Source organism: Danio rerio, chromosome 4, assembly GCF_052040795.2.
Source record: "Danio rerio strain M-AB ecotype USA chromosome 4, GRCz13ab, whole genome shotgun sequence".
Lineage (NCBI taxonomy): Eukaryota > Metazoa > Chordata > Actinopteri > Cypriniformes > Danionidae > Danio > Danio rerio.
In genome coordinates, this window is record NC_141024.2 from 14,220,523 (window position 1) to 14,247,999 (window position 27,477).

General features: G+C 33.0%; 1 protein-coding gene and 1 long non-coding RNA gene across 53 annotated transcripts in view; both read left to right on the top strand.

The window, feature by feature from the left end:
* Positions 1-27,477, top strand: part of LOC147844665 (uncharacterized) — an 892,045-nt gene that overhangs the window by 462,288 nt on the left and 402,280 nt on the right. The window lies entirely within an intron of this gene.
* nrcama (neuronal cell adhesion molecule a) overlaps positions 1-27,477 on the top strand; it is an 81,450-nt gene that overhangs the window by 24,535 nt on the left and 29,438 nt on the right. For 23 of the 52 annotated variants that reach the window (XM_087246787.1, XM_087246812.1, XM_087246791.1 and 20 more), the window contains 4 exon segments: positions 2,492-2,566; positions 21,445-21,669; positions 25,459-25,564; positions 27,283-27,476. In XM_087246787.1, coding sequence (XP_087102913.1) covers positions 21,564-21,669; positions 25,459-25,564; positions 27,283-27,476 — 406 coding nt within the window. In that variant the 5' untranslated portion in view covers positions 2,492-2,566; positions 21,445-21,563. 52 annotated transcript variants of the gene reach the window in all.

Consider the following 27,477-nt stretch of genomic DNA (forward strand, 5'->3'; position numbering starts at 1 on the left):
TGGATGGATGGATAGATAGATGATGGATGGATGGATGATGGATGGATAGAGGAGAAGAGTGTATGGATGGATGGAACATTTATGTATGAATGAATGAATAGCTCATATACGTCTGGATAGATAAATAAATTGATGGATGGATGGATATGTAGAAAGATTGATCTGTTTATCTATGGATTAATGTCTCCATCCATCCACCTAGAAAAAGAAAAGATGAAAAATTTTACTGGATGGATAGTTGGAAGAAAATTATGGAAAAATAAGAATAGGAGGATTATGAGATGACGGAATAATAAATGGATGTATTATAGATGGGTTGATGAAAAATGGACTATAAATGCATGGATTAATAGGCATTTTAGATAAAAAAAAATTGATGGATGAATGGATATGTGGAAGGATTGATTTGTTTATATATGGATTAATCTCTCCATCCATCCACCTAGAAAAATAATGGATGAAAAATTGAACTGGATGGATGGATGGATGCTAGATGGAAGAAAACAATGGAGAAATAAGATTAGGAGGATTGTGAGAGATTATAGATGCATAAAAACAAAACATTATGGATATGGATTGACTGATAATAAACAGACTATCAATACAAAGATGAATGCATTAGTATTTATCTATGTTTCCATTCATCCATATAGATAGATAGATAGACAGACAGACAGACAGACAGACAGACAGACAGAGATAGATAGATAGATAGATAGATAGATAGATAGATAGATAGATAGATAGATAGATAGATAGATAGATAGATAGATAGATAGATAGATAGATAGATAGATAGATAGATAGATAGATAGATAGATAGATAGAGGGGAAAATAGTTTATGGATGAATGGATGAAATATTGCACTGGTAAATGCATGAATGGATGGATTCATTAATAAATGGACGGGTGAATGAATTAGTATTTGGCATTTGTCTATTTATCCATTCATCTAGATTGATAAATGGAGAAGAAAATAGTATTATGGATGGATGGATGAATAGCTAATATATGGCTGGATAGATAGATAAATAAATTGCGGATGAAGGGATATGTGGAAGGATTGATCTGTAATTTTTGGATTAATCTCTCCATCCATCCACCTAGAAACAGAATGAATGGATGAAATATTGAACTGGTGAATGCATGAATGGATGAATAGATGAATAAATGGATGGGGGAATAAATAAGTGAAATGATAAATGATGGACGGATAGATAGATAGATAGATAGATAGATAGATAGATAGATAGATAGATAGATAGATGGATGGATGGATGGATGGATGGATGGATGGATGGATGGATGGATGGATGGATGGATGGATGGATGGATGGATGGATGGATGGATAGATGGACAGATGGATTGATGGATAAATAGATGTATAATATATGGTTTCATAATGGACTATAAATGCATAGATAGATTGGTATTTGTCTATTTACCCATTCGTCCATCTAGATTGATAGATGGAGAGGAAATAGTTCATGGATGGGTGGAACATTTATGGATGGATAAATGAATAGCTATAGTATGGCTGGATAGATAGACAAATAAATTGATGGATGAAGGGATATGTGGAAGGATTGATCTTAATTTTTGGATTAATCTCTCCATCCCCCCACCTAAAAACAGATTGGATGGATGGCTGGATGAAATATTGAACTGGTGAATGGATAGATAGATGAAAAAATTGATGGATGAGTAAATGAGTAATATGATAGATGTATTAATAAATTAACAAATAATAGATAGACAATACATTTCAGATAATGATGAAATATGTTCAGATGTGTCTCTCAGCAGTAGATATTGCATTCTCTCAGAACCCCCTTCATCTCTCTCTCTCGCCCCGTCTTGTCGGCATGCAGTCCGTCGCCATGACAACACCTCAGGTCAGCTTGGAGAGGTGGGAGGTAGTTAGTGTGAATGTTTTATATGATTATTTTTTTTAGCTTGTTTTACTGGCCGTTTCTCTCTCAGTCTGCCTCTTTCGGCTCTCTGTGAGACAGCAGCTGTGTGTGACAGCTTCACTGGAGGCTGTAGGTTTCCTCAGTTTGCTTTAAATTGCCTAAAACAATGCAGTAAAGCGACTCGGCTCTCCCTCACAGCGTCTTTGTGGTCCGTCTCGCATCAAAAGATGGGGAGGGGGGGTCTGTGTCAGCGCCCCGTGTTTCTGTTAATGTGAAATGAATGCGTGCGTCTCGAGGGACAGAGCTAATATATGCACGACCATGAACCAGCACGTGTGATGTAGAGGTGCCAAGGGGGACGCCACCGAAAGCAGGTCCCTCTGTCACTCTTTCTGCTGATCTACAGCACGGCTTTGTGTTTGCACAGAGCCAATAATGTTGAGATATCCCAGCGGGCCATGGAACAACAGATTTTATTTTGTGTCTTTTTATTAACTTTTTTGGTGCATCTGTGAATCTTTTTTAATGTTCCTCTTTTAATGTTGGTATTATCATTTTTTTTTTTTTTTTGTATAGAGCGTCAACATCATTCTAAGTTGCTGACATCTGTCTGTAAGGAGAGGATCCGGTCATTTCATACCATCTAAACTGGTAAGATGTGGCTTTTTTAAAACATCCATGCAATTTAGCTTGATGCTTTTACTGCCTTTTTGATGTAGTTATTGTAATTCGGGGGTTGTTTCGCTTCAGACAGAGCGGGGAACAGTGTAGAGGCTTAAAAGGATGAAAAAGAATCGCTGATCAGTTTGAATTCATTACGATCCCTCCTCATTTCAGCTAAAAAGATCAACTAAAATGCTGTGACTGAAACTGAATGAGATTGGCATATTTGGCTGATTACACTCTGCTGTGTGCTGACAGATTGTTATCATGTTGAAAGCTGTGAATTGTGTCTGGTTGTTCTGTAGTTGGATGGTAGTTTGTAACTATTATACATTCTGTTGGATTAGTGGATCATTCATGTGAATTTGTTTAAATTGGATTGAGGATTTGATCTACTCATGACCCTCTGAGAAATATGTTTAAGGGCTGGGCCTTAACAAAAACAACACAATTCTTGACATTTCATTGGGACAACTTAACTTTTTTTATGTTCAATCGACATAAATTTGCTAAAAGTGTTAAGTTAACTTAATCGATGTTTGCTGATGATGTGACAATAAAAGTGATATGATTTGATTTGATTTGATTGGGACAACATGAATGAATTGTGTGGAACCCTGCATTTTATTTACAGTGTACATATGGCTCACTCATTTGCCAAAATGTAGTTATGTTTTCCAGTCAGGTCTCTTGGTTTGGGTTGCTAGTGAAGATGTACTCTTGGTCTTTGGTCATTTTGTATGTCTTTTATAGTGTAAGCTATAATGGATTCCATAAAGAAGTTATACAGTTTAAAGATTTAAATGCTTTGTTGTTATGTTGATATAACCTAATTGAATTTAGTGGTTTCTTTTGTGGAAAACTAATCATGTAAAATATTCATTGATAAATTGACATCAGAACTGATCAGTAAGTCTATTCCACCTATTTGGAACTTAACTGGATGATTATTTCTTTGGTTAACTGGATAAACTAAATACTGTTCAATTATTGGGAAAGCAAGCTAATACATTATTAAAAGGGTTTGTTTCTGCATTTGCTAAACAACATGCAGTGTGAAGGTGATGAAAACAAATATAGTAAATGTATTGTATTGACCTTATTCTCAAATGCGGAAGTGCGCCTGTTTTCGCGATTGTCTTAGAACTTCTGTTTCAGTCGCCTATGGGAGAAATGACAAGGAATAATAAATGGCAAAAAACGGTCAAACTACTTGCTCTACAAACAAATGTTTGCATGACTATACAGACCAAGTAGCATAATACAACAAGGAAATATCAGTTTGCAACATCAAACAACGAAACGAGCAATTTTTAATGTCTAACAATGAATGGAAGTGAATGAGACCGGAAGTCTCGAGCCAAAAAGATTCAAATGGCAGCTCCCGCTCGTCTGCGGAGAATAAGGTCAATAGGGCTTAATATATCATTTGAGCATCTATATCGCATTGTGTGTATCTGCAATAATAATAATAAAAAAATTATTTATACAATGATGACCATGTTATTTTACAATTGATAAATAATAATAATTATATCTTCTATTTTTGGGCGCCTTTCAAAGCACTCAAGGACACCTTACAGCAGATCACAAGCACATCATAAAAAATACAAGCAGTAAAAATAACAATCAGCATAATATTTAACCAGTAAACCATTAAAAGCTATCCTGAACAATAACGATTTTATCTAAGATTTAAAATTGGAAATGGAGTCCATCTGGCGAAAGTGCAAAGACAGGGAATTCCATAACTTTGGTGCTGTACGACGAAAAGCCCTGCCACCAAATGACTTCATCTTAAAGTTTGGAGCAGATAACAGTTCAGTAGAAGATGATCTCAGTGAGAGCAAAGGAGTGCGCAAATAAAGACGATTAGAAAGACAGTGATTGATTAAAAGATTGCTTAATTTCTGTACTTGAATATGGTTAGACCATACAGCACTGTTTATTTATTCATTTTTGCCTTGTTATTTATTATATTTTAACAATGCTATATTTTTATCATCCCAGTCGATCTAATTTAATGAAATCTTTCCAAATAGAGCTATTTAAATCATAAAGTGAACACTATACATGTGCAAGAAAAGGGATGAATTTAAAAGGCTAATAAAAACAAACACTAAACGTTCCCTGGTATGAGTAACAAGCACTCATCTGAACATGTTAATTGTATTACATTTACATCTATTAACTTCCTAAGTCCTTTTATGGTTATTGCTCTCATAAGACTGCTTGTGTTACATGGGTCATTTGTAAACTTACATTTAATGATGCATTAATTAATAAAATTTAGTATTTAGAGGGGTTTGGTCTTCTTTTTGGCCAACCTTATTGATTAGCTATCATTTTAAATTAAATTGAAAAGGGGATTTCTTATGTGATAAACAAGAATTAGTAATATATATTAAACAGGGTCTGTATTATGGGGTCTTAAACTGATTTAAGCCTGTTGTCTTTTGACCACTTCTTTAGGTTGAAAACACATGGTAAAATCAAAAGCACACATTCTTGGTCAGTACATGTGCTGAATCTGCAGATAAAGCCACATGCAGTATGCTGCTCTGTCATCTAAAGTGTTCAGTTTGGTCTCTGAGGACACAAACCGGTTGTCAGCAATGTTCTGCAACAAGTCACTTCCTGCGAAAAACCCAAATGGATCAATAAAGCCTTGCAGAATTATTTTCTTTGTATTTAATTCAAGAAAAAATATCTCAGGTTCTTTAAAAAGAACAATATGATGAACTTGCACCTTTAATTAGTCATCATATATAATATTTTTTTTATTTTTACCATATTTTAAAGGGGATAGTTTATACAAAAAATGCTGTTTGAGTTTCTTTCTTCTTTGGGAAACAAAAGCAGATATTTTGAAGAATGCTGGTAGTGTAGCTGACATCCATTGACTTCCATAGTAGAAAAAAGAAAAATACTATGGAAGTCAATGGGTGTCAGCTACTAGCATTTTTTAAAATATCTTCTTTTGTGTCCCACAGAAAAATAAACACTCAAACAGGATTTAAACAAGTTAAAGATGGATAAATAATGACATATTCTTTTCATTTTAGGGGTGAACTATCAACATACATACATACGACGAAAAACATACACTTGACTTCTTGCAGTCGGAATTTAGTTGATAGTGGTTCAAAGGGAGTGAAGTGCATGTTATGGCTTGAATATGTTTTACATGCTCCAGATGCTGTTTTTAAGATTGAACCTGAAGTGAATGAACTTGAGTGTGATTCTTCTCTAATGATGGTCCCTGCTGTGCTTAAACATTACTGAGAGCGTCTGGCCCAGTCAGAGCATGACATGCTCCAGAGCTCAGCTGTGTTTATGAGGAGGAGACCATGATCTTGTGCCTTGCTGTTGAGCACGATGAGGCTGTTTCTGTAAGGTATAATGTCATCAACATTTTGTGTGGACTGCCTGAGACTTACTTTGTGACATTTTTGAATTACAATCCTTCGGGCTGACCCAGAAATGAAAATGAAAAGTCTGAATGATTGAGTTTTTACTTAGCAAAATGTGCTGCTGTTATCTATTACAGTGTAGGCAAATTTTGTTTATTTGTTTGTTTGTTTATTTGTTAAGCACTTCTTAGTTTCGAGTTATTGGTTTTTTGGTCTTAATTAATATATATATATATATATATATATATATATATATATATATATATATATATATATATATATATATATACATTTGTATAATGGAAAGAACATTTTCAACTACACTTTTAAGTTCACTCAATTTATAGTATATTTATCAGTCCATCATTTCCATCTCATAATCCTTCTAAACTTATTTCTCTATAATTTTCTTCCATCCATCCATCCATCCAGGTTAATTTGTTATTCATTCTTTTTCTAGGTGGATGGATGGATGGAGAGATTAATCCATATATAAATGGATTGATCCTTCCACATATCAATTAATTCACACAAAGTTGGTTAATTAAACCAAATTTTTAGTATTTTACAGTTTTTTTTATTTATTTATTTTCTTGATTTACCAGGGGTCACCATAGCGGAATGAACCGCCAAATATTTTACACATGCAGTTCTTTTTATTACTTTTATTAAAATAGTGTTTCCCCTAAGTAAATACATTTTTGCTTTATCAACACTTACTGTACACCAAACTTTATAGTTTTATTCGTCTTTATATCCTAAAGATTTTTACTGAGTGATATGCTAAATCTATAAATAAATTGATTGATAATATATTGTACAATCTCCAAATTATATAACGGTTAAAAAATAAACATAGAAAAATACGCTCAAACGTTAGCTGGTGTGAGGAACAAGCACTCATCTGAACATGTTAATTGTTTTACATTTACATCTACATCTTCCGAAGTCTTGTTAATCTCAGTATCCTGAAGATTTGTACAGAGTGATATGTTCATAGAGTACATAAAATAATTGATTATGTACAATATCTTATTTTACAATACAATTTATTTTTTTCTATCAGTTTTCAGTTTTTTAGTGTTGAGAAATTCCTAAAATCCCCTCTGTAAAAACCATAGACTTAACTGTCTAATAAATACATATAATAATAATAATAATAATAATAATAATAATAATAATAATAATAATAATAATACATAATAATAATAATAATAATAATAATAATAATAAAATAGAGAAACAAGATTTTTAAATCTGACTTCATCTAATGTTTCGATTTTTATGCTAGATAATTACACAAAGCTTAACTTGCTTCTTTAAATTTTTAGCATAAAGATCAAAACATTAGAATCGGGTTTAAAATTCAGTTTTTTTATTTTATTATTTTTATTATAATTCTAAATTTTTTTAGACAATTTAGTCTATGGTTTTTACAGAGGGGATTTTAGGAATCTCTCAATTTGCTTCCATAAATAAACAAAATATTTTAGAAAACATGCAGTCAACAATGCAGTCAATCAACCGTTTAAGTGTGGCAATAACTATTGGTTAACTTTTTAATCCTATTCACCAGCAGTGTCTTGCCAATCTGTGCAAAATCAAAATTTACAGAGTTTTTATTTTGCCAGCACACATTGTTCTTTAGGTAAACTATTAATCCAGGCAGCTGAATCCATTGAAAAAATGTTTGTTTTGGAGTGGCAGTCTTTCTTTGTTTATGTCAGCTTGAATTCCTAACCATGCACCTTTTACCATTAGTGATAACACTTTATTTTGATGGTCCATTTGAGTATTAGTAGACTGTCTGCTTAATTTCTGTAGAAACTGCTCCTTCAACAGACATTTAACTGACTATAAGAAACTGTGCAAGTACATGTCAACTCACACTAACCCTATCCCCAACCTAACAGTCTATTTATAATCTAATGAGAATTAGTTGGCATGTAGATGTAATGTAACTTAAATTCAACAAATGGACCATCAAAATAAAGTGTGACCCCATTAGTTTGCTATGACAGAGTGATATGCGAAAAGAAAGCCCCTGTACATCAACATACTGAAATAAACGTCTCAGCAAATTCTGGATCATACAGACTTTAAATTGAATGGTGAGGACTACTAGAATTATATGTTGTGTGTTATATTTCAAGTTTGCTTAATCTTCAAATTTAGCCGAAAAATCTCTTTAATGTTTGTCTGTGTGACAGTTTTGTCTTTTTTTAAAAAACTCCAGCTAAATGCATTTCTGTAGTATTGTGTTCCACGGAAGGGTTAGAAACGATGAGATCATCATAGCACATTGTGAAGTGTGTTATAGCAGTGATTTCCACTCATACTGTAAAAGCTCCTCATACAGCATGTGGACAGATGACCACAGTTTGTCTGAGCACTGAACAGATGGATGAGAGTGTGCAATTTGCCAACCTATCCTCTCTTCATGTGGTCTCCAAAATTAATTCATGGCACAGAAATAGAATATTAAACTAACTAACAAACTAACCATATAATTGAATTATTAAGAAGTAAATGTATTTAAAACAATTTTGAACAGTAAGAACAATCTACTTGGTGCTATTTTGATTGAAAAAAAAAAAACTGACAGAAAGAACTGTTCTCTTTAAAATAAATGAGCAAAATAAATGTCCTATGAAATCTATTTTTATATGTACAGAAATAGAATAGTAAACATATTTAGATCAGTTCTAATTATACATATCATTAAATTAAATTTGTACATTTCATTCATTCATTCATTCATTCATTCATTCATTCATTCATTCATACATTTTAAACTGAAATGGTACTAATTTAGAATCTTTGAAATATTTATTGAAACAAACCTAAAAAAATATTGTTAATAGTACATAAATAAGTTTTAAATTATGCAAAATTATGCATACTATCAATAATTATCATGTTTTAAACAAATACTTTTTTTTTTTTTTAACATTGATGGTGCTTGGCAACCAGAAGAAAAATATTATAAGAAGAAAGATATTATATTTAATTCAATTAAAATAAATTAAAGGTTTTCAGTCATTTCACTCTAGGTTATTCATATGGATATTTTTTATATATTTATTCATTTATCATTCATTTAGTTTTCTTAGTTAGTTAGTTAGTTAGTTAGTTAGTTAGTTAGTTAGTTAGTTAGTTAGTTAGTTAGTTAGTTAGTTAGTTTTGTTTGTTTGTTTGTTCGTTTGTTTGTTTGTTTGCTCATTAATTAGTTAATTGTGTTTGTTGGTTAGTGCTTTGGTTCATTGGTTGGTTAGTTAGTTAGTTAGTTAGTTAGTTAGTTAGTTAGTTAGTTAGTTAGTTAGTTAGTTAGTTAGTTAGTTAGTTAGTTAGTTAGTTTTGTTTTGTTTGATTGTTTGATTGTTTGCTCATTAATTAGTTTGTTTTGTTTGTTGGTTAGTTCTAGTTAATTAGGTTCGTTAGTTAGTTTGTTCGTTTGTTTTGTTTGTTGGTTAGTTTTTGGTTGGTTGGTTGGTTGGTTAGTTAGTTAGTTTTGTTAGTTTGTTAGTTGGTTGGTTTGTTGGTTGGTTAGTTAGTTCATTTTTTTATTTGTTAGTTTTGTTCATTGGTTGGTTAGTTTTGTTTGTTTGTTTTTGTTTGTTAGTTAATTGGTTGGTTTTGTTTGTTGGCTGGTCAGTTAGTTTGTATTTGGGAACTTGTTCAAGTTTCTTATTTGTAAAAAAAGAAATATGATCCAATTTCGTTTCAGTATAACCCACCAAAGCTTTAGTAATCCACATTCAAACTATGATAGAACACTAGAAAAATGACAGAGGTCACTGATATCCCTCACCCTCCTCGTGTTTCTCCAGAATTCAAATAAGTCTGGCATAAAGTCTTGTGTATGACCCACCCATCAGGCCTGGTGGGAGGAGAATATAGATTTTACACTGAGGCAGATTATGTATTCTGATCAACAGATTGAAGGATGTTTGAGAGCACTTTACAACTAGTGGTGAATAAAACATGACGTCCCCAGTACAGTCACACATGTGTTTGGGAAGAGGGGAGTGAATCAGCCTTCAGGAGCCATTGAGTCATTTCTGGACATTCCCGTCTGCTTTTTTCAATAATTCATGCTTTGTAGTACTTTCTGAGAGCTTGACAAAAAGTGCTCAGTCACTGTCTTCAGGGAAATTGAGTCTGAAGGTCGCTTAGTTTATACGCACAAATTTTTATTTTTATTGAATTTTTTTCCTCTAAAGTGGCAGTTGGTAATTTCAGCCTATGCTGGCCTCATATTGTCATGACATTCTATGTCGATAACAATGCAAGTGACTGGTGTTTACATGAATGAGAAACTTGAAAAACCAGGCCCTCGAAGGCTTTTATTACTCTATTCTATATTTCCCATGAGCCCCAGAGTGTATAAAATTCTGTGGATTTTTTGTTACTGCATTTTGTGGACGCAGTGTGGATTCTGCATTATCTGGCATCTGCTTAACATTTAAGCAGAATTAATAAAAGGGCAAAAGAAAAGGCCAGTGTTTTTGGTTTAGTTTAGTTTAGATTTTAGTTTAGTGTTTTTTTTTTTTGTTTGTTTGTTTTTTTTTGGGGGGGGGGGGTGTTCTGATTTCTGATTTGCTTTGCTGTTTTGTTTTGTTTTGTTTTGTTTTGTTTTGTTTTGTTTTGTTTTGTTTTGTTTTGTTTTGTTTTGTTTTGTGCTTTTGCTTTTGCTTTTGCTTTTGCTTTTGCTTTTGCTTTTGCTTTCTGATTTGCTTTGCTGTTTTGTTTTGTTTTGTTTTGTTTTGTTTTGTTTTGTTTTGTTTTGTTTTGTTTTGTTTTGTTTTGTTTTGTTTTGTTTTGTTTTGTGCTTTTGCTTTTGCTTTTGCTTTTGCTTTTGCTTTTGCTTTTGCTTTTGCTTTCTGTTCTTTTCTGTTTTGTTTTTCATGTTGGGTTGTTGTTTTGCTTTGTTTTCCTTTGCTTTGCTTTGCACTGCAACCCACCGGTCCTACTGCACCCAATCCAGTCTTAGCTGGGATTGAACTGACGATTCTTAATATGCGAGTCGGTTGCTTTAACAAGGCCTCGTCATTCTTTGCATGGGAGTTGGTTGCTCTAACAAGGAGGCAAAAGACCATGGCCATGACCAGTGCCCCATTTGAGGTCAGAGGAGTGAGGTTTACCTACATTAGGTTTGGGTTGATTGACGATGTCATTAACTGTAATCTGTATCAATACAGAAGATCACTCTGCCTATTCATGCCAGAGTCCCGTTGAAAAAGTGATTGGCAGGTGTAATTTGAGTGTAACCTATCTTTATTTATTTATGATTTGGTTATGGGTAAAACAAAGACCATGTGGGTCAGGTATTTGAAAAACGGTAGGGTGCAAATAATTTATTAATTATGAATGAATTAATTATTCATAAATAATTAATTCGCCGCCTATGATAACGATGCCATTGTCTGTCGTGTTGGTCAACATTGGCCAACCCTAACCTGCATAGCACTTTTCTCCGTTGCACTTTGCTCTGCTGTGTTTGGTTTGTTGTTTTGCTTAGTTTTTGCCTTCTTTTTTGTGTCAGGATTTTTTTTTTTTACTCTCCCTTTTTGTTTGTTTAGTTTTACATCATTGCAAATCCTGCTGTGAAATATGAGATTTAATAAGCTTTTCTGTAAAATATTATGTATTAAAGCCAATCAATCAATCAATCAATCAATTTTCTACAAATATCTTTTTATTTGCTCACAACATTTTTTACTTAAAAAAAAAATATATAACAAGTGTGAGTTAGACGTATTGTAAAACCTACCTCTGAATCTAATATGTTCTCTAATTTTCCCATCTTCACATGCTGATTTTACAGTGTTATTTATATCTAAAGCGAATAGTTCTGCTCACGGTAATTCAGGTCGCACTGTATTTTCATCCTAACTCAACTATAAACAGCATAAAGCAACAGTGCATTACGTGAGCGTCCAGACAGGAGCGTTTCTGACAATCAGCAACTTCCCAAAGCTCAGGAGAGACAGAGCGCTCTCGTACTGCTGATTCTGCAGCTCCGCATGACCCTTCAGCGGTGGAGAAATGAACTTAGCTCATTTATTTACATAGTAGCGCTATGCTAACCCCTGACAAAGGCCTTCTGAAACAAAACAGTGCTCCAGTTTAGCTTTGTCTTGTTTCCGAAAACGTCATTTGTTGGGTTTTGAGCATAACAGCGAGGTAATGACCGATAAACGGAGATTAAATTGCACAGCTGATAACTGAACATGATGATCAAAAAATACATTTGTGATTGTTTTGTAATGTGAAGTGGTAACATGCTCGAATTAACAGTTCAATAGTTTGTTTGAGTAAACTAAAACTGAAAAAAGAAAAACTGAAATATGATAAATGTATGAGCTTTTATTAAAAGCTAACTGTTTTGTTTTGTTTTTTTGATCGTTTCAAGACAAAACTAAATTTAATTTGTTTGTTTAAATTCAACCCATATCAATAATTGCAGTGTTCACCTGCAGAGCATTGCCTTAAAAATTGCAAGCATTATCTTAAAGCTGCTGTATCATGTTTTTTTCCTCTATAGTTTTTGTCTAATTCCCTCTTCAAGGGCTTCAGACTTTGGTGTGAAAAGAAACATTTAATCATGTCTTCTCTCGTCTGGCCCGAAGGCATCCTGCGAAAGTAAAGAGCATTTTTTTTTTCAGTTCTCAATGAGACTGAGAGTTGTTGAGAGGCCTTCTCTCAGTAGTGTCCTCTCCTTGGATTTACATTAAAAAGATGGATGGGCTTGGCTGGGTTTTGTGTGCCTTATAATGGGCATGTGTGTGTAATAAGTGTGTTGCTGTGGACACCGAGCGATCGCTCTCTTGACTCAGGTCTTCTTCAGACTGAAGGAGCTGTTGAGGAGAACTTGTACTATCAGAGGAAAGAAGTTTCCCATGTACTCTTTCTGAGAGGACCGTCTCTATGAAAAAAAAAAAAAAGATAGAGCTTACAAATAAAGCAGATTACTGGATCTTTCCCATTAAATTGCTTTTAATGTAGTTATATATTTTAATGTTTTCTCTTTGGTCAGTTTATGTTTTCCCATGATGTTATTCCACATCTTTATCTCTATAGATAACTAAATATATTGTGGAATTGTGTATATAAATAAACAGGATTTTTTTATTTAACATAATTTTTGTTCTTTGATTTGTGCTTCATGTTGCTTTTGTTTTGAGTTTAGTTGATTTTTTTATTTGCTTTTTTTGTGCTTCTTTCGTTCATTTGTTTAGAGTTTTGTGGTTGTGTGGGTTTTCCTAGTTTTATTTTTTAGTTTGCTTTAGATTGTTTGTGTTTTGTTTCATTGATTTTCTTTTCATTATCGTGTCATTTTGTTTTGTCTTGTGCTTTGTTTTGGATGGTGGATGATATTTACACTGTAAAAAAATGATAGAAAAAAAGCTCATGACAACAATCTTTTTTGCTACTCTAACTTGTTTGAACAAGTTTGAACTGCATTTTTAAAGTTATACAAAGTGTAACTTAATATGTTAAGTGGGTTTGATTGATGTAAGTTGACTAGAAAAGCTAATTTGATTCAACTAAAAAATATTTTTTTTTACAGTGTAGATGTTTATTTTTTACTTTACTGCTTCTTTGTTTAATTGTTTAATGATTAGCTACTTTACTATAATAAAGTGAGTAAACATTAGTCATTTTAAATTGCTTTAAAAGTTGGCTTTGCTTAAAAAGCGAGTAATTATGTTGGAACTGTTAAGTTAACTCAATTTTTTATTAGGTTATTATGCATCTAGTTAATTTACTTCATGATATTTAGATGATGAGTTTACTCATTTTTTTAAATTTAGGTCAACTTAGTAATTATACCAGTGCCTACACAGTAAAAATGTGTGGTTCTACACAATTGATTTGTGTTGGGACAACATGAAGGAATTAAGCTAACTTATTATTTTTTATTTTATTTGTGCATTGGACATAAAACAATTAAGTTGTCCCCAAAAAACCCAAAAGAATTGTGTTTGAGCTCTATTAAAATAGGTAGTTTGAGCAAACAGCAAATGTAATGTTTTTTTAGGTGTACATAGTAATATTAGTGACTAAAATAAATTTGATCCTGGTTGTAGTATTTTGGATAACACTTTATTTTGATGGTCCATTTGAATATTAGTAGACAGTCTGCTTAATATCTGCTGATACTGCTCCTTCAACAGACATTTAACTGACTATAAGAAACTTTGCAAGTACATGTCAACTTACACTAACCCTAACCCTTACTCCAACCTTACAGTCTAATTATAATCTAATGAGAATTTGTTGGCATGTAGATGCAATGTAACTTCAATTCAAAAAACGGACCATCAAAATAAAGTGTGACCGTATTTTGTAAATCTGTTTGGTGTGCAATGCGTCTGCGATAATTGTGAAGCGTAAACTTTTCATTTGTCTTATTATTATTATTATTATTTTTTTGTGGCTGGTTCTCATAGTAATATCCCGCTTGACTCTAAGCACACACTCAGAAAGATCCCAGAGATGAACACTCTGTTGAAGTTTCTCACACTGCTGTGGCCTGGTCCACATTTGACACATGAAACCTTTATTAAAGCACTTCACACAATTACAGTTTTCTGACTTTCCTAACAAAACTTCCAGTTGAAAAAGCTAACATTCTTAAATCTTCACTATGGTAGCAAGCTGTAGTTATAGAGATAGTTCACCCAAAAAAAGCAAAATCCTGTCATCACATACTCGCCCTCTACTTGTTTCAAAGCTGTTCAAGTCACATTCTTCTGTTGTAGAAAATAAATGAATGTTGGAAACCTGTTGGCATTGACTTAGTAGAAAAAACACTATGGAGGTCAATGTCTAGCTGCTTTCCAACATGATTCAAAATATCTCCTTTTGTGTTGTTAATTGAAAAAAGAAAACAAATTGACATAATATTGAGTAAACATTAATTTTTCAATGAACTCTCCTTTTAGTAGACACAAATACTAAAAACTAGGGTTTCATAAACCTGAAGAATTATGCAATATGCGATGTTGTTGAGTATTGCGAAAACAATATGTATCATTATTGTAAACCTCTTTGGGTGTCCATACACAATATATGCGCTTTGTAAATGCACATTACTTACTTCCTTACTTACGACATAATATTTTTCTTGAAATATGCTTTTTATTAGCTGTTTTTTAATTTCTTATTTAACTATATTGAAATTAACAGGTAAATATATATATTTTCAGATCTAATTAATTTTAATTCAGACTGAAAAACTGTGTCAAGGTGCAAACAATTACCCTTTAAATTATGATAAATGAGTGAAATCCTCAGCAGATATTCTGACTCTGATCGGCTGTAGTCTTTTTCCTCTCTTGTCTCAACTCCCGCTATTAGTATTTATATTCAGCTCTGGAATTGCCTTTAGGCTGCTCCAGCTAATAACAGAACAGCTGAGTAGGTGGGGATAAAGATAGTAAGGCCCCATCTGATTGGTCAAATTTACATAAACAACCAATGCATAAATTAAAAGGAATTCCTCACACTTCTAAGTGACTCCCGCCATTGGTATTTATTTTCAGCTCTGGGTTCGCCTTTGGGCTGTTCAGCCAATAGCAGAACAGCTGTGGAAATGGCGATAAAGATAGTAAGACCTCTTGCGTCACTTCGCAATTGTCTGCGATACATATTTTGTATATACTATTACCGTGATCAAGTTAATTTTGAGATATATTGTGCAGCCCTACTAAAAACGTAGTTTGGCTTGCTTGTGAAAGAGAATAACCACTTGTCAACACAAACAACAAGTGTGCCAAACCCACAAAAGGCAGCAGTGGGATGTGATCAAAACAAAGCCATATGAATGAAACCCTTTTGACTCTACGGTATGGTCTCTGTTCACTTTTTTACAGTAGAAGGCCATTCATATGCAAATCATCTCATTTGCATATATTCTTCTCAATTTATGCAGGGATTATGCTGAGATGAATACTAAAATAGACTGTTTTTTTTTTTCTGGAAAAGCCTGTGCCAGTATTACTTAGAGGAAGCAGATCAGTATGTTGATGAGTTATAATTCAGGCTACTGGGAATAAAGTTTAAATTCTTACATTTTTGTGGGCACTTTTGTGGAAAAATTTTAATAAAGGGTTTAACTCAGGGGTTTTAGGTCATGTGACACTTCTCTTTATACTGTTTATCCCTTTTTTTTTTTGCTTATCCAGGGTGGCCTTCATCCAATAACAAGGCCATTAGCCAAGCTGATCCAGAAAAGGGGCCTCGGCAGCCCAACTGTCCTAGATTGAGATTTATCTTTTAGGACAGACGCTTGTGCCTTTAGTCCCTCGTCCAGCCAATCAGAGAGCGAGTAGCGGCCTGTGTCAGATTACTTCAGTTTGCTGACCTGCATCTCTCCTCCATCTCTGTTGATTCTGTCGCAGTATTGATGACTCAGCAGTAACTGAATCACAGGTTTCTTCTGATCGCAGAGAACAGGACGTGACTCAAAACATTGCGCTGAGCTGTTAAAAAAGTTTAAAGGTGACAACTATAATGAGAAGTATACTGTATATACATAGCAGTGGATGATCGAGTTGTTTGTGGTAATGTGCTTTTGTTTGTGTCATCTGTCACTTTAGATTGTGCGCTTATTAATGCAGAGTATTCTGATTGGTTTTTCTATGCTTTTATGTTTTTTTTTTTCAGATTAAATTGATCAACTTTTTTCTGATTTGTCATTAAAATTGGCTTCAAATTTGGTTTATATTTAGCACTATTTTTAGAATCATGTCTTTATTGATAACGTTTCTACTTTTAATGGGCAAAAAAAATTTACAAACAAAGAAAATTTACTCAAAGAAATCTTTTAAAAGGTGGGTAATTATAAAAAAAGATAAATTAATATTGTTTTAACTATTATAGAAAATGTGCATTATTGTATTAAAACTGCTATTTATTTTTACAAATAGTATCTATCATTATGGTTATATCTGTAATGAGTCTTAATTACAGCAAAAAATAAGGTCAAGAATCTTGATGTTAGATCAGAGTTTCTGCAGTCATGTCAAAGCGGTAACTAAATCAGCATACTATCATGTCAAAAACATTGCAAGACTTATAGATGCTTTGTTTCCAGTAAGGACTTAGAGAAACTTGTTCATGCTTTTATCACCAGCAGAGTGGATTACTGTAATGGACTCCTCACCGGCCTTCCCCAAAAGACAGTCAAACAGTTGCTGCTCGTCTAGAACGCTGCTGCCAGGAAACACTTGTCTTCACACCTATCCTCAGGTCTTTACACTGGCTCCCAGTTACATTCAGAATAGATTTTAATGTATTATTACTGGTCTATAAATCACTAAATGGCCTAGGACCTCATACATTACAGATATGCTCACTGGATGCAAACCTAACAGATCCCTCAGATCATTAGAATCAAATAAATTAGAAATTCCAAGAGTTCAGTCAAAGCAAGGTGAATCCGCCTGTAGCTACTTACCTTGCCTTTATTATAACAAATAGCTAGCGATAGCATATGTCATTTAAAATGTAAAATTAAAGTAACTTATTTAAACTGAATCATTATTATTGTATATAAATATAGTTATTATTTAATATTAACCAAATTGTATATTTTGAGCCTGCAGTCTTGTTTTGTATATATTTTTTATTCATACTCACTATATTTTGTCAGCACAACTGGCTAAAGGCCAAATAAATAAAAAGCAATAACAAACCTGAGAGCCATTATGAAAATTGATGCGAAAAACAAAGAGATAGAATTGAATTTTTATATCCATTTATCTTGATTCAGCTAATTTGACCAGAATGTTAATAGCCTGAAATGGGAGACAACATCTGGTGCTTAATATATTCAGTCATAAATCATTATTACCAAAGAAAATGTGTCCAGCATTTTGCAATTGACATTGTATCTTGTATGTAAATATCCCATTCAGACAGACTATATGTCACTATATGTTTCTTTGGCTTAGTCTCTATTTCAGAGATTGCCACAGCAGAATGAATCACCAACTATTCTGGCATATATTTTAGGTAGTGGATGCCCTTCCAGCCGCACCCCAGTACTGGAAAACACACACACTTTCATTCACACTCGCACGCATACACTATAGCCAATTCAGTTTATTTAATTCACTTATACCGCATGTCTTTGGATTTGTGGGGAAAACCAGAGCACTCGGAGGAAACACAGGGTGATCATGCAAACTCCACACAGTAATGCCAACTGACCCAGCTTGAACTTGAACCAGGAACCTTCTTGCTTTGAGGCGACAGTGCTAACCACTGAACCGCTGTGCCACCCTTCACTCAGCATGTTGATCATAAAAACAAAGATGAATCTATATGCTGTCTTTGATATCATTCTCTCATTTTAAAAGGCACAGATGACAATGCTTTTTTTCCCCATAGATTCCTATATTAAAGGATAGCTAAAGGTCAAGCTGATTGCATGGCTGCAGGACGTGTGATTGACAGCTTCCATTTAAAACATTGTCACTGTCATTCTCCACTGGTATACTGACCAGTTCAGGTTTTTCTGAAGGGCACTTGAGCTCATACTGTCACCATAGCAGCCATCAGACACGCTGTGCACATTGTCTGAAATGCTGAAAATGTGCTAAATCTACTTGTCTGCGGCTGTTGAGGATGTCTTGCCTTTTTCTCAAGCCGGAAAATGTTAAAAGGCCATTGAGTTTCTCTGCTATTTAGCGTCACTGCTTTTTGACTGTAGTCAGGGGACAGGGTTTTTTAACTCTTATAAATAACTGTATGTATGTTTCATTTTTAATGCTTTTGGTTTTACTTTGTTTAGATTTTTTGTCTTTTATTTAATTGTATTGGATTTTTGTTTTTTTATCTTCGCTTTGCTTTGTTTTTATGTGATTTGAGATGTTTTGTTTTACTTTGTTGTGCTTCGTTTGTGTCTTTTTTTCTTTGCTTTGTTTGGTTTAGCTTTAACTTTTAACTGTGCTTTTAGTTTAGCTTTGCTTCTTCATTTTGTTTTGCTTTTTTTGTTTGGCATCTGTTTTGCTTTTGTTTTGTTCAGCTTATTTTTTTGTTTTGCAGTTACTTGCTTTGGTTTACTTAATTTTTTTCTTTGCTTCTGTTCTGTTTAGCTTGTTCATTTTTAATTGGTTTTGCAATGATTTGTTTTACTTTATTGTGCTTTATTTGTGTCTTATTTTCTTTGCTTTGTTTGTATTAGCTTTAACTTTGAACTTAGCTTTTATTTTTGCTTTGCTTCTTCATTTTGTTTTGCTTGCTTTTTTGTTTGGCATCTGTTTTGCTTTAGTTTAGTTTCTTGCTTCTGTTTTGCTTTTGTTTGCTTTGCTTGACTCCATTGTTGTTCTTTGCTTCTGTTTTGTTTAGGGGTTTTGTTTTGATTTGTTTAGCTTTTTTATTTTGTTGTGCTTCGTTTTATGACTTTTGGTTTTTGTATGGCTTTGTTTGTTTTAGCTTTAACTTTGAACTTAGCTTTTATTTTTGCTTTGCTTCTTCATTTTGTTTCGCTTGCTTTTTTTGGCATCTGTTTTACTTTTGTTTAGTTTCTTGTTTCTGTTTTGCTTTTGTTTGCTTTGGTTTAATCCATTGTTGTTCTTCGCTTTTGTTTGGTTTAGCTTTTTGTTTAGATTTGATTCAGTTTTGCTGTCTTACACTGTTTTGCTTTTCTTTTTCACTTCAATTTGTTTCACCTTTTTGATATTTGAATATGTTTATTGTTTTGTTTTGCTTGTTTGTCTTGCTTTGCTTTTGTCTTGTTTTGAATTTATTTGCTTTTATTTTTGTTTTGCAATAATTTTGTTTTTATTTGTTTTGCCTCATGACCCGCCCCATCTTGTATTAGTAAATAAATATTAAAGAAAACAACACAGAACATTTCTTGTATGACCCATTTTTAGATCTGAAATTATTATAAAATACTAAAGTATTTTCCCCATCTCTGTGTTTTTTGTCTTATGTGACTAGTATAAATGTGTGCTAAAATAGGGTCTTCTAAAAATAGTATCATGTGCATTTTTAAACAAGCTGCTTTCAGTTCGTGTCTAAGCAACTGGCCTCTTCTGTAGATTTATCATCACCTAAAGCAAAGTCCTTAACATCACAGAAAAGAAAAAACATAGATTGTAGCATAACCAATGCTCTCATTGTGTATGATGTGCAGAAGAACCTGTCTCTATCTTTAATATCTCACCTTGAGATGAATCTTTGGCTCCACAGACTCATGCACTCTTTCCCTCTCTGTTTAGCTGTATGACTCCGTCAAGGTTTCTGAGCTCATGAATTATGCAAAGCAAAGGCCATTTCACTGACACAGCCTGCTACACAGCAGAATCACTCAGATAGCACTCTCTACCTACTAGCAGTTAACAACCAACGCTATCTCATTTCTCCACACAACAGAAACACACCACACAACAGAAAACAGCATTATTCACAATTCTTACTTGGGGTTTAAATTGCTTAAACTTTGCAGTTGCTCATCCATCATATTCATGGGAGCATTTTATGGTGATGGTGAATCCTGTGTAAACAGGTTTATGGCATATTAAAAGATCAAGAAGCACATTTTTATTTTGTAATATTACGGATAGAAAGTAACACATTGTGTCTTATATTACCTTTTATGTAGTGTTTAATGTAGCTGTTTGTGCACATTTATTTTATTTTATTTTATTTTATTTTATTTTTTCATTTTAATTACATATTTTAAAAATTTATTATATTATATTATATTATATTATATTATATTATATTATATTATATTATATTATATTATATTATCATTTATTTTAATTTAATTTAATTTTTATTTAATTTAAATTTTAATAAGTTTAATTTAATTTAATATATTTTAATTTTCAAAAATCATTGTAATTTAATTTAATATTCATTAACTAACCATAATTTTTTATTTATTTAATTATACTTTTCTTGAATTTCATAATATTTCTATTTGCGTTTTATTTGTATTTATTTATTTTATTAAATTATTTTAGCCTTTCTTTTTGCTTGTTTTTGCTCTATTTTATTCAAAAAATAATTAATCTTTTAATTTATTTCATTATTTGAACAGAATTGCATTTTCAATTCTATTGTTAACCATCTGAAAGGATGTGCTTTTGTGAATCTGAAAGGATTTCTGTTCTGTGCAGAAAGCTGAACGATACACAAAGGGCTTTCTGGAGCAGGAAGAACAATTGTGTGTATTTTTTTAACCCTCCTCTGAGTAACCAGACAGCAGCCTGTGTAATTTTGTGCTTCAGCCATGTGTATTGCCATCCATATGCCAGTGCTGCGGGTGCTGCCATCACAGCGTCCCCGTCTCTTCCAGCTCAATGCCCTCTATCGCTATTTACATCTCATTTCTATTTACATCAGTGCTTTAGTGTCCCTTCTAATAAATATCATCAGTTTGTGCTGTTTTTTAATCATTGCCTTTTTATCTGTTTCCCCTTTCAGTCTCACCGGCTATTCGTGGATTCCCCCCTGCATGTTTGAATGGTCACATTGAGTGTGAATCACAAGGCCCAGTTGCTTTGACCTGGAGGGGAAGGATTTTGATGTAACGCAGCCTTGCCATGGACGGGAAGAGGAGCTGCTCGCTCTGTGGAGGAGCGATGATGATAATGATGATGATGATGATGATCAGTCACATGACCTCCGCATTAGAAGTGCCTCTAGACTGTGAGTATTGCACAGCAAGTATTATTAAATATGATGTGATGTCAATGAACTATAATAAATTCAGTACATTACATCAAATTATTTATTTATTTATTGTCTTATTGTCTTCATTGATTTAATCTAAAATTGTAATATTGTGAAATTTATATTTAAAATAACTTAATAATGTGTGTTATGCCAGTGATTAGTAAAAACTGTGAAATTAAATAGTATTACTGTGAAAAATACATGTTTTTTTTTTTTTTTTTTTTTTTTTTTTTTAATGATTGTAGTTTAAAAATGTTCCTGTGATTTAAAGATTAATTTTCAGTATCATTACTTCATTCTTCAGGGTCACATGACCACTCAGAAATCATTATAAAAGGATGATTTACTGTTCTGTTGTGGTCAGTTATTATTGGTACTCAGTCATTAATAATGTTTTACTGTTTTATATAGTTTTGTGAGAGATGTGATGTGTTTAAAGATTATTTGTGTAAAAATGACAGCATTTATGTGAAATAGAATCCTATTTTTACACTATAAAAAGATTAATTTCATGTTTAATTTTACTTGTGAACAAGTCCTTGATGAATGTAAACAAATAGCATTTTTAATGGTATTTTTGAATAGTATTATTTACACTAAAGTGCCTTACTTATGACTTATTTATAATGATAATATTAATAATAACAATAATAATCATTATAATAACGGACAGCGCAGTGGGTAGCGCCTACCAGCAAGAAGGTAGCTGGTTTGAGCCTTGGCTGAAGGTAGAAGGTAGCTGGTTTGAGCCTTGGCTGGATCAGTTGGCATTTCTGTGTGGAGTTTACATGTTCTCCCTGTGTCCCTGTGGGTTTCCTCCTGGTGCTCCGGTTTCCCCTACAATCCACAGACATGCACTATAGGTGAATTGGATAAGCTAAATTATCCGTAGTGTATGTGTATGAATGAGAGTGTGTGGGTGTTTCCCATTAATGGTTTGCAGCTAGAACGGCATCGCTGCATAAAACATGCTGGATAAGTTGGTGGTTCATTCCGCTGTGGTGACCCCTGAATAATAAAGGGACCAAGCCGAAAAGAAAATGAACGAATTATAAAAATAATAATAATAGGTAATCAATCATGAGCTGCAGATGATCATATTAGAATGATTTCTGAAGGATCATGTGAGTTATGAGCTGTAAATTCTGTTTTAAATCACAAATGTATTTACAATGTTAAACTACATTCAATACGAAAACGTTTATTTTAAATGGTTATAATATTTATTAATTCCTCAGTTTTACTCTATTTCTAATCAAATAAATGCAGTGAGTAGTATATGCAGATTTTTAAATCATTTATAAATCTTACATTTCTCCAACTTTTACCAGTAATGTAGATATTATTTGCCATTCATGCAACAACAACAACAAGGATGTCTACCTATGCCTTGTGTCCTGGATGTTTCATGGACACTTTTAGACTAAATTAATGATTGAAGTCCAGGTTATTTCAGCCACATCAAATTCACATAAACTCATTATTACAATAGAAATGCAGTATAGTATGTTGTTATCTGAGTCATCGCAGTGTGTCTGCTCTCTAGAGAAAAGTTTCACATTTAGATACCGACTGTGTGTGAAATCAGCACTACGACTGTGTAAGCAGAATATGCAAGGACTTTTAGAGATCATTGGTCACACTTTCTCTTTCAGCCTCCATCTTTTTATTTATATGGCTGTAATAATCAATTTTATAAAAATATATGAGATACACTATCCTTTGGGGATCAGCAGCTTCATAAGTTTATAGTCAGCAAAGAAATCTATGCCTTTATTCTGCAAAGGTGTATTTAACTTATGATTACTGTAAAAAGTAAAAAAGAAATTGTTACCAAGTTTTTATATTTCTAATGAATTTTGTTTTTGTACATTAAAAAGCTATAAAAAAAAATTTAAACAGCATAACGGTTTCCAACATAGATTGTAGTAAGAATTGTTTCTTTAGTGAAAAATTGTCATATTAAAATAAGTTAGAAGGATGATGTTGATGATGACTAGAAAATTATAAATTAAGATCGATTAAATTTGAAAGGAAACACACTTGAAATGCACATAAAATGCACTTGAAACACACATAAAACATTTGAAATGACCATGAAACACGCTTAAAATGCACATGAAACACGTGAAATATAAACACAAAGCACATGTGAATGACACTTGAAACACACATGAAACGCACTTGAAATGCACATGAAACACACTTGAAACGCACATAAAACACTTAAAAATGCACATGAAACGCACTTTAAACCCACAACACGCTTAAAAATGCACATGAAACACACTTGAAACGCACATAAAACGCTTAAAAATGCACATGAAACACTTGAAATGCACATAAAACGTGAAATATAAACACAACGCTCATGTGAATCACACTTGAAACACACATAAAACACATTTGAAATGCACATGAAACACACTTGAAACGCATGGAATGTGAAATGAAAAACACATGAAACACACCTGAAACAGGTATGAAACATGAAATTTGAAACACGTGAAACACTCGAAACACACATGAAACACACTTGAAATGCACATGAAACGCACATAAAACACTTTAAATGCACATGAAACACACTTGAAACGCACACAAAACACTTGAAAGATTAACACATAGCACATATGAAACACACTTGAAACACACTTAAAGCATACATGAAACAAAATATAAAACACATGAAACACACGAGACACACATGAAACACATACAAAATTGAAAACTCCCAAGAAATGTTTAGTTTTTAAATATCTCCATGTGTAAAAATGATGACTTATCTTCTCATGAGAATGTTCCAAAACTACACTGGTTTCATTTCACCTTTTAATATGTGAAGCTCATGTGATGCTTGTGTTGTTGTTTTTTCATGTGGCACACATGTAATCATAGTCACTGATACTAATGACATAGCATATCATATAAATTGCAAGTTCACTGATAGGGAATTGTGACTGGATGGTAATTTTATGGAAATGGAAATACATCACTGTGGAAAAGTAGGATATCTGATAGCAAGAATATTGTTGCTCAAACACATGTAAAGAGTCTTTGTGGATCATAAAGCACCATTTTAGTCCAAAATCTTTGCAGTCTATATTGCATGCAGCAGTCTTTTCAGAATAAAGCAATCAATCAATGACAAACAATCAGCATCATCCAAACTGCATTAGGTGAATGAAAAAGCATGAGAGTTGCATGATGGGTAACGAGTGCCCAACACACCTCCGGAAGTTTCTCTGAGGGAACGTGACTTTGTTTGATCTTCTCTTCTCTCTTCTTCTTTTACACTAATTTGAACTCTTTTACTCTCTCGCTCATGTATTTCCTGTGTCATTTGGACAAAAAAAGCTAAAGTTCTGGAGGGATGTAAGTCTGGGCAATTTTGCTGTGAAATCTCTTGTGAATTAGATTTAATTTAGTTTTTTTCTGTTTCTGTTTGAAGTGTTTGTGTTTTTGGAATGCATTTAACATGTTTTATCATTTATTAAGCATTAACTTACCAAAATATGAAGCTTTATGTACATTATGATAGACGTCTGTGTTGCTTGCTGCATGCTCTTTGGTTGTTTGTCTCTCTGGGTTTTGTTACAGTGATAAACTAAGGCTGGGCACTTTTATATTTTTAGATCTTTTTTTGCAGAATCAGTTTCTGCACAGGTGCTTCGTCTGTTCTGGTTTTTGCCAAGGTGTGTATGTGTGTGTGTGTGTGAGTGAATTAGAGATGCTTGTTTCACTCTGGTTTCTGTGCTTCAGTGCCTCAGCCTCCAACAATAACTAATCAGTCCCCCAAGGATTATATCATCGACCCTCGGGAGAACATCAATATCTTCTGCGAGGCGAAAGGAAAGCCTCATCCCAGGTGGGTGTCACTTTGAGTCAGTGTGGTTATTGCAGATTCCAATGCTGTGGATGGATTGATGATTTACACCTACTGTACAGTACTAAACATAACATCAGACATTATGCAGGCCTTTAAATGGTTAGTTCACTCAACTATAGAAAGTTCTGTCCTCAATTAGTTGAAATCTAAGCTGAAGATTTGAACTTCACTCACTGCAAGGACCTTATTTTTCTTACAAATTACAAAACCACCAGGATAGGGTTGCACCAGCTTATCATAAGTTCTTTCTTAAACTGTAACGTGAGGTCCACACTAGGGGCTTAATAACTATTATCTTGTTTGTAACTAAATTTATTCTCACTTCGGTTGCACCACGGTTTCTTAGGGCAAACCATAGTTTGTAGGTCGTAAGGTCTCCGTTTGTAGGTCGTAAGGTCTCCGTAAAGTCATGTGTATGACGTAAATGAATGATGTAATATACAATATTAAGTGTTTAAATTGTTAAACTGCTTTAAAATTATGCATCTAATGCATCTATATTAAACTGTCCTAAAAAATAAAATTATAAATTACATTTTATTGCACATTAAATCACAGTCAATAATGATAATGGTTTTCTGGGGAGTCGAACATCATTCAAATACAAAAATTGAACAATCAAATGTAAAATAACATGATCATCATTGTATAAATATTTTTATGCAATGAAATAAAAATTATATTTAATAATATCCCTGTATTTTAATCCTGCAGTGTGACTTTTGCATAAACACACATTGCGATATCGATGCTCAAACGATATATCGTGCAGCCCTATTTCAACTCTTATCATTATGTTTGTGTTTATAATAATTTTTAATCATTTTTGGGGGGCGATTGACAATGGAAACTTGTACCAAACAAATTCTAGTACTTTAGAACTTGAAAAAGAGCAGCTTGCACATACAGCCAAATATCTTATTTTGTGTTTTACATAAAGAAAAGTGGACTGTTCCTTTAAGGAATCAGCTTGAATCATCTACGTTGTTTTTAACATCATAATTGTGTGCATGAGGATTTTATATCTTCTATTGCTGTTGTTTTTAAGGAAATATATTTGGAAATTTGAAGATTTGAAATTTTAGCAAGTGTTTGTTTGTTTCAAAAAGACCAGACAGTTAATTCATCTTTTTTTTTTTTTTTTGGAAAAAGAAGCTTTGGATATTCAACAAAATACATATCGACTGCACATATACATTTGTACTTATGTTCATATGTATCTGCATACTTCTGATTATTAACATCAACCTGTGCATGTATTCATCTAGTGTAAATCTCTGTTCATAGTTAATACAGCCTGTATATACAGTAATGTTCATAGTACATCCATCTGTAAATATTACCCATAGTTTTTCTTTAACTGCACTTTATATCTTGTATCCTGCACTTGCTGCTGTTGCACTTCTGGTTAAACCTAAACTGCATTTGATTGTGCAGCATGTGTACTTGTACATGTGTAATTACAATAAAGTTAAATCTAATCAAATCAAATCTAAAAATATTTGATGATATGTGATATTTTATGTAATATGAATTTATCACATAACAAATAAAATAATAATGTTGAAAAAATAAAGATCTAAATGACATGTAAGCAACCAAATGGATCAATTGATGTTGTTATAAATAAAGGCATTGATCGTAACATCACTCTGTGCGTAGATACTCTCCTAATTGATTTTATGCTTTCATCCTAGCTTTTCATGGACACGTAACGGCACGCATTTTGATGTGGAAAAGGATCCCAAAGTTGTCATGATGCCCGGCACAGGCAATCTAGTCATCGACATCAGCGGAGAGAAGGCTGAGGTTTATGAGGGTGTTTATCAGTGCATCGCCCGCAACGAGCACGGCTCTGCTGTGTCCAATAACATCGTCATCCGTCAATCAAG